This window comes from Heptranchias perlo, chromosome 19 (assembly GCF_035084215.1).
Source record: "Heptranchias perlo isolate sHepPer1 chromosome 19, sHepPer1.hap1, whole genome shotgun sequence".
Classification (NCBI taxonomy): Eukaryota; Metazoa; Chordata; class Chondrichthyes; order Hexanchiformes; family Hexanchidae; genus Heptranchias; species Heptranchias perlo.
This window is the reverse complement of record NC_090343.1, coordinates 27,569,210-27,582,629: the sequence shown is the minus strand read 5'-3', so window position 1 is coordinate 27,582,629 and position 13,420 is coordinate 27,569,210. Positions and strand designations below refer to the sequence as shown.

The 13,420-nt window shown below is 43.5% G+C and overlaps 1 protein-coding gene across 3 annotated transcripts in view; it reads right to left on the bottom strand.

Annotated features, from left to right (window-relative positions):
* Positions 1 to 13,420, bottom strand: part of hnf4a (hepatocyte nuclear factor 4, alpha) — a 65,990-nt gene that overhangs the window by 19,221 nt on the left and 33,349 nt on the right. For all 3 annotated transcript variants that reach the window (XM_068000546.1, XM_068000545.1, XM_068000547.1), the window contains one exon: positions 2,917 to 3,023. In XM_068000546.1, the coding sequence (XP_067856647.1) occupies positions 2,917 to 3,023 (107 nt within the window). The remainder of the gene's footprint in view (positions 1 to 2,916; positions 3,024 to 13,420) is intronic.

Here is a 13,420-nt window from a genome sequence, read left to right as displayed (position 1 = left end):
GCCAGCACCCTAGCCAAGCTATTCCAGCGCAGTTGTGATACTGACAGCTGCCCAACAATGTGAAAAATTGCTCGGGTATGTCCTATCCACAAAAAGCAGGACAAATCTGACCTTGCCAATTACTGCCCTATCAACCTCCTCCCATTCATCAGCAAAGTGATGGAAAGAGTCATCCAAAGTGCCATTAAGCAACACCTACTCATCAACATCCTACCCACCGATGCTCAGTTCAGGTTCTGCCAGAACCACGGCTCCAGTTATCACAGTCTTGATCCAATTGTGGACACAAGAACTAAATATCATAGGACAAGTGACAATAGCTGCCCTCAATATTAAGGCAGCAAAGAGCAAAGAAAGCCACACGTGAGAAACAAAAGCACTTTTTCCCAATGCTGTCAGTCCTCCAATTGTAGGTCTCTAGAAAAACATTGATGAAATGTGGTGGCCCAGGTACATATCTACAGAAGTATAGACAGTCAAAACAGCATCAAGTTATTGAAACAGAACCTACTGTATACAGCTCTAGAGATGTGATGCATATTTGTTCACCATATCAGAATAGCACGCCATCAATTCGGTGATCAAAAATAAGCCGACAAGAATATAATTTTAAGGTATACCAATTTAAGACATTGCTGGTTTCGATTGTCTACAGGATATTGTCGGCAAATCCAGTTATTGACCTATTGCTGGTAGTTCTGTATGTCAAGTGAAGCTCTGCCATGTGCAGCTCCAGTTATTTCCATTTCCAGTGCCAGTAAATGTTTTGGTCACATCGAGTCCAACAAACAAGTAGTGTCAGCTAATATGTTTGTCTTGAAAGGAAAACTTCAGTTTAACATTTTATAAATGTTAATCACTTATACAATACTGTTGGTAAATGCAGAACTACTGTCAATCATAGTGGCAGTCAGTATGATTGAAAGAATCAAGTCAATCGTTTTCTTCTAGTAACTAGCACACTGAGATCAGGCCTATTCTGTTAAAATTGTTTTGTTCATTTTTCTGGCATGCATCAGAAAAGCTTTTAGGCTTAAACTATTGTGACTCTAATGTAAGATAAAACAGGATCAGTGTAGTACATTAATATCAATAAATTAAAATTGTGTGGCACAATTAGAGGTTACAACATTTGGGATTGAGAGGTCAGTCCTTTTCTTATTGTTTTCATTTACAAACTTGACATTACTGCTTCTACAACTTACCTAGTCTTTGAAAAATACATGATGTGTTGCAGGAAATTTTACAAGTACTCAAACTACTCAGGCAAAACTTCATCTTCAGAAGATGATTTGATGGCTAAACAATCAATTATATAAGGTTTACATAAATATGTTCCATGCAAGAAGTCTTAAAATGAATCAGATGCCAGTGACCTCTGGAAATCGTTTAAGGTATTAATTATCTGCATGACTGACTAGATGCCAATAGCTAGCTTGGATACATGTGCATTAATGTACTGGAAGATAATTCATGATAGATTCTGCTAGCTGTTAAAATTGTCAATTCATATTCACCATTACTATTTGTTAATGGACTAACATGTCCTGCTTTGTATTTGCAGTCAACGTACTCCATTCCCAGTATGTTAAAAGTATAAATTATTACACAATAAAGTTGTCAGTCTTCATATGGCAAGCAACTCCAGTCATTTAGGGATTTGAACATTACAAAGTAGAACCAATTAAGGCTATGAGAACCACTATCCCTAATCTAACTAAAACTGTGGATGGCGCAGACCAGCTATGGGGGTGTTGGTTACAATAATCGTTGTTCAAGTTTAAGAAAATTATAATTATGTTTGGTGAATGCTAATGGATGAGTGAGTACTGGTGTAATGTATCAAGCCCAGCATTCTATGGTTTAGGCCACCATCAAGTTTTAATCAGCTTTTGGCTCTAGTCTGAATGTTTTTAAAGAGGCAGATTCCTCTTCTCCACAGAGATGTGTAATATTTGGAAATATTTGGAAAACTTGCATTCATCAGTTTTAATAATGGCTGCAGCCCAAGTTAATAGATGGCTAATTCAGCAGCAGGATCTATAATAGCTACATTTAAGTAGTTGCTATAAGAAATGTTACCACAAAAGTTTCTAAAGCATTGTTTTATTTGAAACAATTTATTTTTCAGAACATTTATTTACTGTGGCCTGAATTAAAACAGAGGCCATATTAAAGGAATTGCTTTTCTAGATGAATTAAAAAAAAGTACAAATTACAGCCTGGAACTTGACGGAACTTGGAGAATACAAATATAAAAATATACTGAAAGAAAAGAGAATAGTAAAAACAGAATAGAAACACAGAAAGAAAGAGACAAGAATTGAAAATAGACAAAAAAATAGAAACTGAGGGGGTAATTGTAACTTTAGGCAATAGTGTAAAATGGGCGATATCAGATCGGCCGCCCGTTATATACCTCTCCCAATTTTCACTTCCATTGACGTCATAGTGACTTGACATTATCCCGGAGAAAGAAAGAGAGACAAGCAAACAAAGACGTGAATGTTAAAATGGAAAAACTTAAAGAACAAACAGATGAACAAAATAAGTAAAATAGAAAACAACAGATTAATTCATCTTTGAGTCATGGAGAGAACGGAATGCATCAAAAGCTATTGCCATTGGCTTTGATTAGAATCAACAACAGCTGATTTTTCTAGGTGATCAAACCAACCATTCATTATGGCTCTTACTGAAATCAGTGTTCTGTTAAAGGGTTGGCTTCACTTGTCAAGATTTATGCTTGTGACACAATATTATTGAAGCAGTGAAACAGCAAGCAGAAAGCAGTCCTCATGTTGTTTACTCTTTAGTTAGTGAAAAGAAGCTTTAGCCACAAGTGCCATCAAACTTTCATTCTACATGATAGTTTATTTGATAAAAGCATAATAACATAAGTTAAGATTACTGTACCTGACGAGAAAGAACCTCTGCTTGTATGAGTGCATTAATTGAAGGCAAACTGCTATCCTCATAATTTGACCTCCTCGTACTTATTCTGTCTCTTTCATTCTGCACGGCTAGAATGAAGATGAAATGTTAAAATCACTTGTGTTTTATAGAAATACATTCTAAATAGCATGGTCTTAGAGCCAAAATCTCAAAGTATTCAGATCTAAAAATCAGACTGTTTGGCATTTGAAATCATGGGCGTATTACTGAATTTATAAACCTGATCAAGTTAAACATCAGATTAGGCATTGAACCAATGTTTTAACACTTTTAAATATTTTAAAACATTTCTAACACACTGTGGTGAAACATGTGCAATGCCCATCTCTAGGCATTGCCTAATATAGTTTTTAAAAACAGATTCCCCATCCTGGGGTGTTGAATACGCCTCATTTGGCCTGTCTGATAAAGTATGGTGAAAAGCCTGAGTGTGGATGTCATTTAATCATAAAGGTAAGTACAGATGAAGGAAACCAATGGCCCACCCCTGTAAATGCTTCTTGAATGATCCCAGAGTTTATGGGGGTAATTTTCACTTTGGGCATGGGCAGAAAACTGGCTGTGGATAGGCTACCCATTATATAACCCTCCCAATTTTTCCTTTCCGTTGCTGATATTTGGGGCTGAATATTCCTTAATCTGCCCCAACAGGGTAGGGGTAGGACTTCCTCCCACCATCCCAACCCTGCCATGGTCCCGGCCCAGTTTCTTAGGTCAGGGGTCATTTTGTATTCATGGCGGGTTCCTGGTGGAACCCCTACCAGCAAGTGGGGGCCTGCTGGTGGCCCTGAGGAAAATTTGACCGGTGCTACAACGGGACTATCGCTGCAGCACCAGAGGAGGCAAAAGGTCACTTAAAGGGGCTGAAGATTGCAGCAAATCTTCTACGGAAGGCCTTGGCTGTGGCAGAGACATTCAGCAGTTAAGTGATCAGGCTGAAATAGAAGGAGGAGAAACCGCTCCCTTCATTAGGAGATTTTGGGGTCTTCCCGAAGGTCCCTCAGGAATTACCAACCAGGCTTCACTGAGCAGGCTCAGGGAGCAGCGGTAAGAAATGCAGACAGGAGGTAAATGGATTGGGAACCTGATCCCTTCTGGCATTTGCATGGAGTGAGTGGACAAAGGGCAGCCAGTGGTGTTTTTGACAGGGGCAAGGGGAGAGAAACTAAGGTCAGAGCAGGAAGGTGGCTGTAGGCTTCGTTGCCTGATTTTCCCACTGTTTCTGCTGCTATCTTGCCCAATTTGTGGAGGAAAATCTAGGCCTTTCTGTTTGCTCTCATTTGGGGTGAGGTAATTGGGGATGCCAGTGCCCATTGAATCATAACCCAGCCTGAGTCATTGCCTCTAAGAGGAGAATAGGGAGAAAACTGGGAAGAGGATACAAAGTTTCCATTTTTTAACAGCATATATAATGGAAATCCTACAGGAATTTACCCTTTGAATGTGATTCAAACCTACTGCCATTGTTTAGCTAATTAGATAATATTTTACATTTAGTTAAGCTCACAGTAACTAACAATATCTTAGGAGGGGCATTTCTTTAAACAAGAGCTTTCACTGAGCTCTAAACCTGAGCCATGTGATCATATTCCTATTAATGAAACAGATGCAAAACCACTTCATGGACATAAAATATACACTGGCCATAGAATTTTGCAATAACAAACTAAATTATTGTTGGAAAATCTGCAGCACTGGCATGTTAATTCTGCCGCGCGAACACTTCCATGTATCAATGTGGGGTACAGGAGTAATTAAATCGAATATCTACTTAAAATAGTGATTAATATTGGGGCTCAGATAACAGTTATGAACCATTCAAAATTTCATCTTGTATAATTGATGTAATTTGGACCCTTTGTTTAGGTTACTGCTAGATCATTAGATTCAGGAATATATTATTTACTATAAAATGCCTTGGTTATTTTGTAAACAAATAGTACTAGTTAATGACACATCAATCCCAAAACCTTGAATTGTTGTACATCTGTATGATGTGTATAAAATGTAATCAGTTGGATACAATGAATAACTTTTATGAGAGAAAAAAGCAGGAGTGCAGTCAACTGTCATAAAAGAAGTTCTCAAGGTTATGCATTGGTTTATCAGTGGAGACACTGTGTTCAGTCACAGAATGCTGCTTTCTGAATGTTTGCTCAGCACTAACTGGTCATGGACCTCAAGTAAAGTCTATTTAATATTAACAGATTTGGGAAAAGATTCCAACAGACACTGGGAATGCCTTACTTTCGTTTCTCCAGTTTCTGCTGGACTATGGCATCTGGGCATGCAACTTTAATACTAAGAGGTAGAAATTGGTTTGCACTGGTAGGTTGGCACAAACTAGGTGCAGGGAAAGACCCCAGCGCGGGAACATATAGGTGCAAGGCCCGATTGATATTGGGCTTCAGGCCTCATTTTAATAAGACTGAGCTGTGGATGCCCGCTGCAAGTCACCAGGCAGCTCGCCAGTAAAGCAAGGATGAATGTTGGCATTTGTGACGCCAGCAGCAGCCCACAGGTTTGTCCTGGGGTTGGGGGGGGGGGGGGAGGTGAGGGGGTGGAGGCAGTTGGGAGGGAGGCCAAGTGGAGCCAGCAGTAGTGCTAAGGAGGTGGATGGAGTACCTTTTTGCTGGCAGCCTCCAAATGTCCCTATGAGGATCACTAGTTAGGCTTCATGTAGACCAAGTAATCCTGAGCAGAGCAGACCTGACGCCTTCTTCGCTCGAGAAAAGTGAATTTCTGAAATGGGTTCAAATACAGGTAATAGGCCCCTTATTAGCATGCCCAAGGGGCCTAACACCTGTTTAGGGTGACATCAGGGACCCCTCTGCAGCATGTGAAACAATGTGCCATTGAGCGTGTTTCTGACTCTGTTCGGGTGCATTGGCCCCCTAAATTGGACCTCTGACTTCTGTGCCCCTGTTTCCTGCTTAGGGACAGGCCTAACGAGGTCCAATTTTGCCCCAAGTGTATTTTAAAAATTGGCATAAACCCTTTTTCTCTCTGTAGCTATGAATCATTTCCTGTTTTGTGAATGAGACTCAATCACAAACAAAATAGTACAGTGTTCATTTCATTCATAGGAATGATATGAATAGGAGGGAGTTCTAGAAAACTGGGGAATAGTGACTGAAAAAACACCTGTGAATGTTGAAGCAGAGGGAGTGGAAGAGAATTAAGAGCCCATGGCAGAAGAATAGAGGATGTGCACAGAGTTGTGATGGCTGAAGGAGATCATTGGGGTGGGGGTGAGGCCATGTAATGATCGCATGATGAAGATAAGGATCTTGAAATCAATTTACTGGGGCGCAGATGCCAGTGGAGTTTTTCCAAGGATGGGGATGGGGAAAATGCAGGCATTTATATGGGTGAGGACATAGGCTGGCACATTCTGAATAAGTTATAGTTTATGAAAGGGAAGGTGAGGAGGCTATTGAAAAGAGCATTGGAGAAGTTGAGCCTCAAGGTGACAAAGTATGGATTAGGGTGTCAGCAGTTGGGGAAGAGTCTGACACGGGCAATGTTTCAGAGGTAAAATAAAGTGGGCTTGGTAACAGATCAGATATGCAGAAGGAAGCTGGATTCAGGCTGACCGGTACATGAAAGTTCAATCCTTCTGGATTTATCTTGAGATGGCAGACAGGGAGAGTGATTGAATTAAAAGTGATGACATGTAAAAGACTGATGAGAGTGAAGAGGATGGATTCCATTTTTCTTATCTTTTTTTACTTTTACCTGGAGGAAATTTCAGCTCATCCAGATGTTGGGCAGGGTGGAGGGAGTGTAGCAATAGCCTTGGGACTGATGGAGGATGCAGGGAAGTAGAGCTGGGTGTTATCAGAGTATGTGTCAAGAGTAACTTCACACTTCTGGATGATATTGTCAAGGGTAACATGTAAATAATGAAGAGGAGGAGACCAAGAATGGAGCCCATGGGTATATTGGAGGATATGAGAGAAGATGTGATAGGTGTAAGTGGAAAAATAAAAGACCAGTGCCTCAGAGTGGACAGAGAGTAGAAGAGATAGGATTAAAGGCAACAGAGGCCAATGGGGATGGGGAGAGACAATGAGCCATGGTCACAGTTGCACAGGATGGCATTAATGACTGACCAGAGAAATCTCAGTGGTATGGGTCAGATTGGAAGGTGTCAAACAAGGAATGGTGGACAAGGTGGCAGTATAGTTTCATGGCAATGGTGCATTGCAGAACTTTGACGAGAAAGTGATGGTTGGAGTTCGGTTACTACTTGCAGAGAATAGAATGATTGTAAGTGAGCTTTTCAAAGGGGGGTTTGATAATGGTGGTTTTCAGGAAATGAGTACAGTGCCAGAGATCAGAGGCAGTTGATGTCGGTCAGAATATGGTTGAGGTGGGGAGGTTGGATAGTCAGAAGTTGGAGGAGACTGAAGGAGCACATGATGGTTTTTTTCATGGAGGAGGAGTTTAATGATGGCTGGGGGAAATGGAGAAGAAATTACAGATTATGTGGAGGGCGAAAGCTTTGTTAGGAAGAGGCTAAAGCAGAGGACTGAAAATTAAGGTGATGGGGAGGACAGTTGTCAAAGGAGGCAGAGACAGCTGAGCAAATGGTTTGGATTTTGGACACAAAGGGGGAAAAAAAATTCAATAAGGGCCATTTTTGGGCATAGGTAGCGTGATGTGCTATTACCCCGTGACCGATGGACCTTACACAGGCAGCACGTGAGTTTCGAGCCGACTGCTACTTACCATGATATCTCCGCTGCTGTGCTGCTGCACGGAGAATGAGGAAGTTGGAAATGGGGCGTGATCAACGCACATCATCAGCAGCCTTCACCTCTTAAAGGTGCAGGCACACATTTTAAATGGAACACGCACAGTTCACTAGCAAGGATAGCAGGACTGGCACAAGAGAGGGACCCATGCTTCTCCGATGATGCACTGGAGGCCCTGGTGGAAATGGTAGACAAAAGGAGGGCTAACATATACCCCCAGGGTGGCAGGAGACCCTCCAGACTGCAGCTCCGCAGGCTGTGGCGCAGGAAGTGAACGCCAGGAGCATGGCACCGCGCACGTGGGTGCTGTGCGGAAAGAAGTTCAATGATTTGACGAGTGGTCAAGGTGAGACAATGCAAGTATCAAGTGGCACATCCTACCAACTGCACAACTGCTCCACGTATAACACTCCCCATCACCCACCCACCAACAAACACTGCCCATCCGTATGCAATGCTGCACTTGGCACGCTGCATCTTACCCGCACATAGTACCACACTTGCAGGCCACACAACCACCACTCATAGGTCACACACACTGGCAGCTATTCTACCATGATGGGCACATCAACCACACACCTTGCAGGATACTCACTGCCAGTGCCCCTGTTGTTGCCTATCGGCCAGCCAGGCCAGACTACTGCAGCCCATGCTGAGATGGTGTAGTCTGAAGCCGGGCCCTCCCAGCCCAGAGCTGCTCGAGGTCATCCTCCAAGGCCATCTGCACGCTCCTCCATTGAAGGCCAGCAGCCTTCCACCACCCATGCTCCAGCCACTGGGGAAGCACCTCATAGGAGTACTAGGATAGGTAAAGGCACACTAACAACAGGTACTAAGGCAATGCACAAGGGTGAATAGTTCTGTTCTGTTTCCATAATTTAATTTATTCATTGATAAATGTGACTTTGAATTTGTATTTGGTGGTGGTTTTTATTTGTGCAATGAGCTGAGGGGAAAACCAATGTGTAATCAGACGGAGGGCGATTTGATTGTCTTGTAGGAGTGGAAAGGAGGGGAGTGTAGGACTGTTGGTGAGTTGGGGGATGTAGTTGACATTATTGATAGCGGGCATGGATCAGGCGAGCACACAGAGCCCTTGCAGACAAGGCGTGTGGTCCCTGTTGCACCTTTGCGTCTTCCTCCACTTCCTCTTCCGGCTCCTCCCCCTCGTCCTCCTCCTCAGCCTCTTCCTCCTCAGCCTCCTCCTCCTCCACCTCTGGCTCGGGGACTTCTCCGATCATTGGTGACAAAGGCTGGTCCCTCATGGTGGCGAGGTTGTGCAGCATGCAGCATACCACCATGAATCTGTCCACCGCTCAGTGGAGTACTGCAGGGCTCCTCCAGACCGGTCCAGGCAGCGGAAGTATTGTTTGAGGAGGCAAATGGTGTGCTCCACGATGTTGCATGTGCAGCATGGCTCTCATTATAGGCCTGCTGTGCACGTGTGCGTGGGTTCCCTGGCCGGAGTCATGAGCCACGGCGTGAGGGGATAGCCCTTGTCGCCCGGTAGCCAGCCTTTGACTTGCTGAGGCAGATGAAAGATAGCTGGCATGTTGGACTGCCGCATGACGAAGGCGTTGTGACTGCTCCCAGGGTAGCGGGCATCGACCTCCGTGATTCGATGCGGGTGGTTGCACACCAGCTGCACATTGAGGGAGGGGAAGCCCTTTCGGTTGACGAAGATGGTTGAGTTGATATGCGGGGTGTGCAGGGCAATATGCGTGCAGTCAATGGCACCCTGCACCATGAGGAAGCCAGCAATGCGAACAAACCACCCTGTTTGCTCATTCTGCTTGTCTCTGTCAAGAGGGAAGGTGATGAACCTGTTCCTCATCTGGTACAGTACGTCTGTGACCTCCATTATGTAGCAGTGCACTGCATACTGTAAGATGTTGCACATGTCGCCAGCAGAGGCCTGAAATGATTCTGAGCCGTAGAAATTCAGCGCCATGGTGACCTTCACAGCCACAGGCAGTGCTGTCCTTGCCCTGCTCTGAGGCTGCAGTTGCGGCCGCACCAGTTGACAGATCTCGGTCACGGCTTCCTTGGTGAACCTCAGGCGTCAGATGCAATCCTCCTCGGTCATGTTGAGGTAAGAGAATTGGTCCCGGAAGACCCTCTTTGGATAGGGCCTCCTGCTCAGTGCCCTGTGCCTCCTCGTCCTCCTCCTCCTCACAGCTTGACCTGCTATGCATGGCCTCTCTGCATGCTCCCAGTCGTGCTCAATGCCCAACGGGAGCCCCAGCAGACCGTCCATGATTGCCAGGAATGTTGTTCAACCACGGTTGTAACTTTCCAAACTGTAAGGCAGTACCTGCCAAACCACTCTCAAATATACTCACGGAAATCTCAGTAAGTATAGGGAGCTTCAAAAAACACTTCCTATTCAACCAGCAGCGAGAAGCAATAATCAAGCAACTAACCTGCAACACTTGCATGGTCCCTTTAATTAGCACTGGTGGGGAATCCTCCAGGCACTCCAAGACACATTCAGATGGTCGGGTTTAAGACTGCGCGTGGCGTTGAGCGTTAAGTGCCAAAATGGTGTCTATCACTTTTAATCAGCGTTGCACACTGTGCACATTTTCTCCCACTGTACATGCTTCAGGCCTTCGGTATTTGCGCATGTGCTAACTCCTATACCAAGATGGCGTCCGGTGTACGTCACGCTGGAAATGTGCGTGCGCAGCCAAAATGCCATCTTGGATGTTGGAGAGGCTGCGTAGCGCCGAAACAATGGCTGCTACATGGTCCAATTTAACGCCCAGAGATCCATGAGTTTTCAGTAAAGAAGACACCTCAGGAATTGTAGACAAGTAAGATCTTGAAGGAGAGATGGGAGTGATCGAGTGAGGTATTTGAATGAACGGAAAGAGTTGGAAGAATGAGGGGATAGGCCAAATTGGGATCTGGAGATGAGTGCTACACCATCACTGCAGGGTTTGGGGTGGAATATGTACTGGGAGGCAGCCTTGGTGAGAGAGAAGAAGTTGCCATTGATGAGCTAGATTTCAGTCAGTCTGAGGATGTTGATGCACTCCTCCAGAATAAAGTTATAGATGGGGAGGGAAGTGTTCCTAAAGGATAAGAGAATTTGTAGGGTGATACCGAGTGAGAGGAGAGCCTGGGGCGATGATGGGAAAGAAATTCAATAGAGGAGTAATGATTGGTGGTGCCAGGGAACAAAGTGAACAGGGAGCAGTTTGTAGGAGTGGAATGGGGGATAATGAGAGGCAGAGACAATGGGGAGAGGGGCACATGGTGGAGAAAGGGAGGAGGATGATACAGGAAAAAAAAGTGGGTATGAGGTGGAGGATGACGAGGAGCTGCTTGGATCTGAGGCAAAAGTCATTATGTGCATTCAGTATCATGAAAGCAAGAGTTGTTATAACAATGACAACAATAAGAGTCAGGTAGGTGGGAGGTCAGAGATGCTGTGATGGGTGCAGCAATTAACTTTGGGCCAGAAAAGAGTTGTCTGGGCCTGCTGGGAAAATCAAAGTTTGAGCCCTGCGTGGAGGTCATAGAGAGTTCTAGGACCAGTCAAGAACAAGAGCAACTACCAAGGTCAATATAGTTCAGGTGAAAGGTATACACAATCAATGAGGATAACCTGTATTAATTTTGAGAAGGCAGTTTGTGTCCTGTGCCTGTCAGATGATTGGAAAACTGAGATCAGCCTGAAAGGCTGATGTATTTTAAGTGTGTGTGTAGATATATATGTATGTATATGTGTGTGTATTTACATACATATATCCATAATGAAATATGTTTGGTTACTGACCTTGATTAAAAGTGACAATAATAAATATTTTAATTTAATTTAACAACTGCTGTGTTGCATACATTTTTATATATCGATATATTTTCACAATTAATCTATTACAGCCTATATTCAAGTTAGGTTGAGATTAAACAATGATTGGCAGAAGAATTAATTATACAGAAAGGTTAAAGGAGTTCTGTTTGTTTAAAAGGGAGCACCAGATGCTGTTGTAAAGAATAGCACCTGTGTGCACAAGTGATCTTAAAGGAGCATGATCACCTGAATAGGCGCAGCAGGGAAGTGAATGACTCTGGTAACAACTTACAACAGTCTCTCATTTTACCAGTAGTTAAACCAATAGCCATCTTAGTGATGGAATGCAAGATCATTCCAATCTTTTTAATATAGCTGACTCTACTTAATTGAAGATTTCTATTGGGTGAATAGAATTGAAGATCCCAACTCAGTGATCCAGCTCTTTAAAATGTTGAGAGGCAAATGTAAACTGACTATTTGATTTAGGTTGTGATTTTGCAGCTATATGGGTTTTAAACTACACGCTGTAAGCGGGGTTAGGAACATAGGAACATAGGAACAGGAGTAGGCCATTCAACCTCTCGTGCCTGCTCCGCCATTTGATAAGATCATGGCTGATCTGTGATCTAACTCCATATACCTGCCTTTGGCCCATATCCCTTAATACCTTTGGTTGCCAAAAAGCTATCTACCTCAGATTTAAATTTAGCAATTGAGCTAGTATCAATTGCCGTTTGCGGAAGAGAGTTCCAAACTTCTGCCACCCTTTGTGTGTAGAAATATTTTCTAATCTTGTGCCTGAAAGGTCTGGCTCTAATTTTTAGACTGTGCCCCCTACTCCTAGAATCCCCAACCAGCGGAAATAGTTTCTCTCTATCCACCCTTTCTGTTCCCCTTAATATCTTATAAACTTCCATCAGATCACCCCTTAACCTTCTAAACTCTAGAGAATACAAGCCCAATTTGTGTAATCTCTCCTCGTAACTTAACCCTTGAAGTCCAGGTATCATTCTAGTAAACCTACGCTGCACTCCCTCCAAGGCCAATATGTCCTTCCGAAGGTGCTGTGCCCAGAACTGCTCACAGTACTCCAGGTGCAGTCTAACCAGGGTTTTGTATAGCTGGAGCATAACTTCTGCCCCCTTGTACTCCAGTCCTCTAGATATAAAGGCCAGCATTCCATTAGCCTTATTGATTATTTTCTGCACCTGTTCATGACACTTCAATGATCTATGTACCTGAACCCCTAAGTCCCTTTGGACATCCACTGTTTTTAACTTTTTACCATTTAGAAAGTACCCTGTTCTATCCTTTTTTGATCCAGAAGATACTTTTCCACTTTCACTAAATAATGGGTATGTGAGACAGGCTCCAAGTAAAATCAGTTAATGCTTCAAAAAAGGAGCTGACATGGCTAGGCATAGACTGAGTTGATCAAATAGTCCATGAGACTGAACAGTTTCTGTGTTATTGGGAGTGATGTTGAACATGAAGGGAAGCAAGTCAGGAATGAAAAGAAGGATTAGGTAAATACTCTGGAGTTTTGTTCAGTTATCACTAGGGGTCGGAGAACATTTCCCCTCAAGCGATTAAATAGGTGGGATAGAGGCCATGGTGAGGAATATTGCACATGGTCTGTAGAAGGATCAAGCATCATGCTAAACAGTCTTTGCTTATTCCTTGCCTTTCTCCTCCTCTGAACTTGACTTACATTCCCTTTCTGTCATTTTAAGTGTTGGCTCCTTGCTGAGCTATAGTTCCATGGGCATAAGTTGCCTTCTGGTACTTTGCACATGTGGCCATTCTTCATGTGTCAGCATAGATGGTGAGGTGGTGGTAGGTGTTTTTCACCAAAGAGGTTATTACAGCTGAACCCTGTCCTGCTGTTGCTGATGGCTGCAAA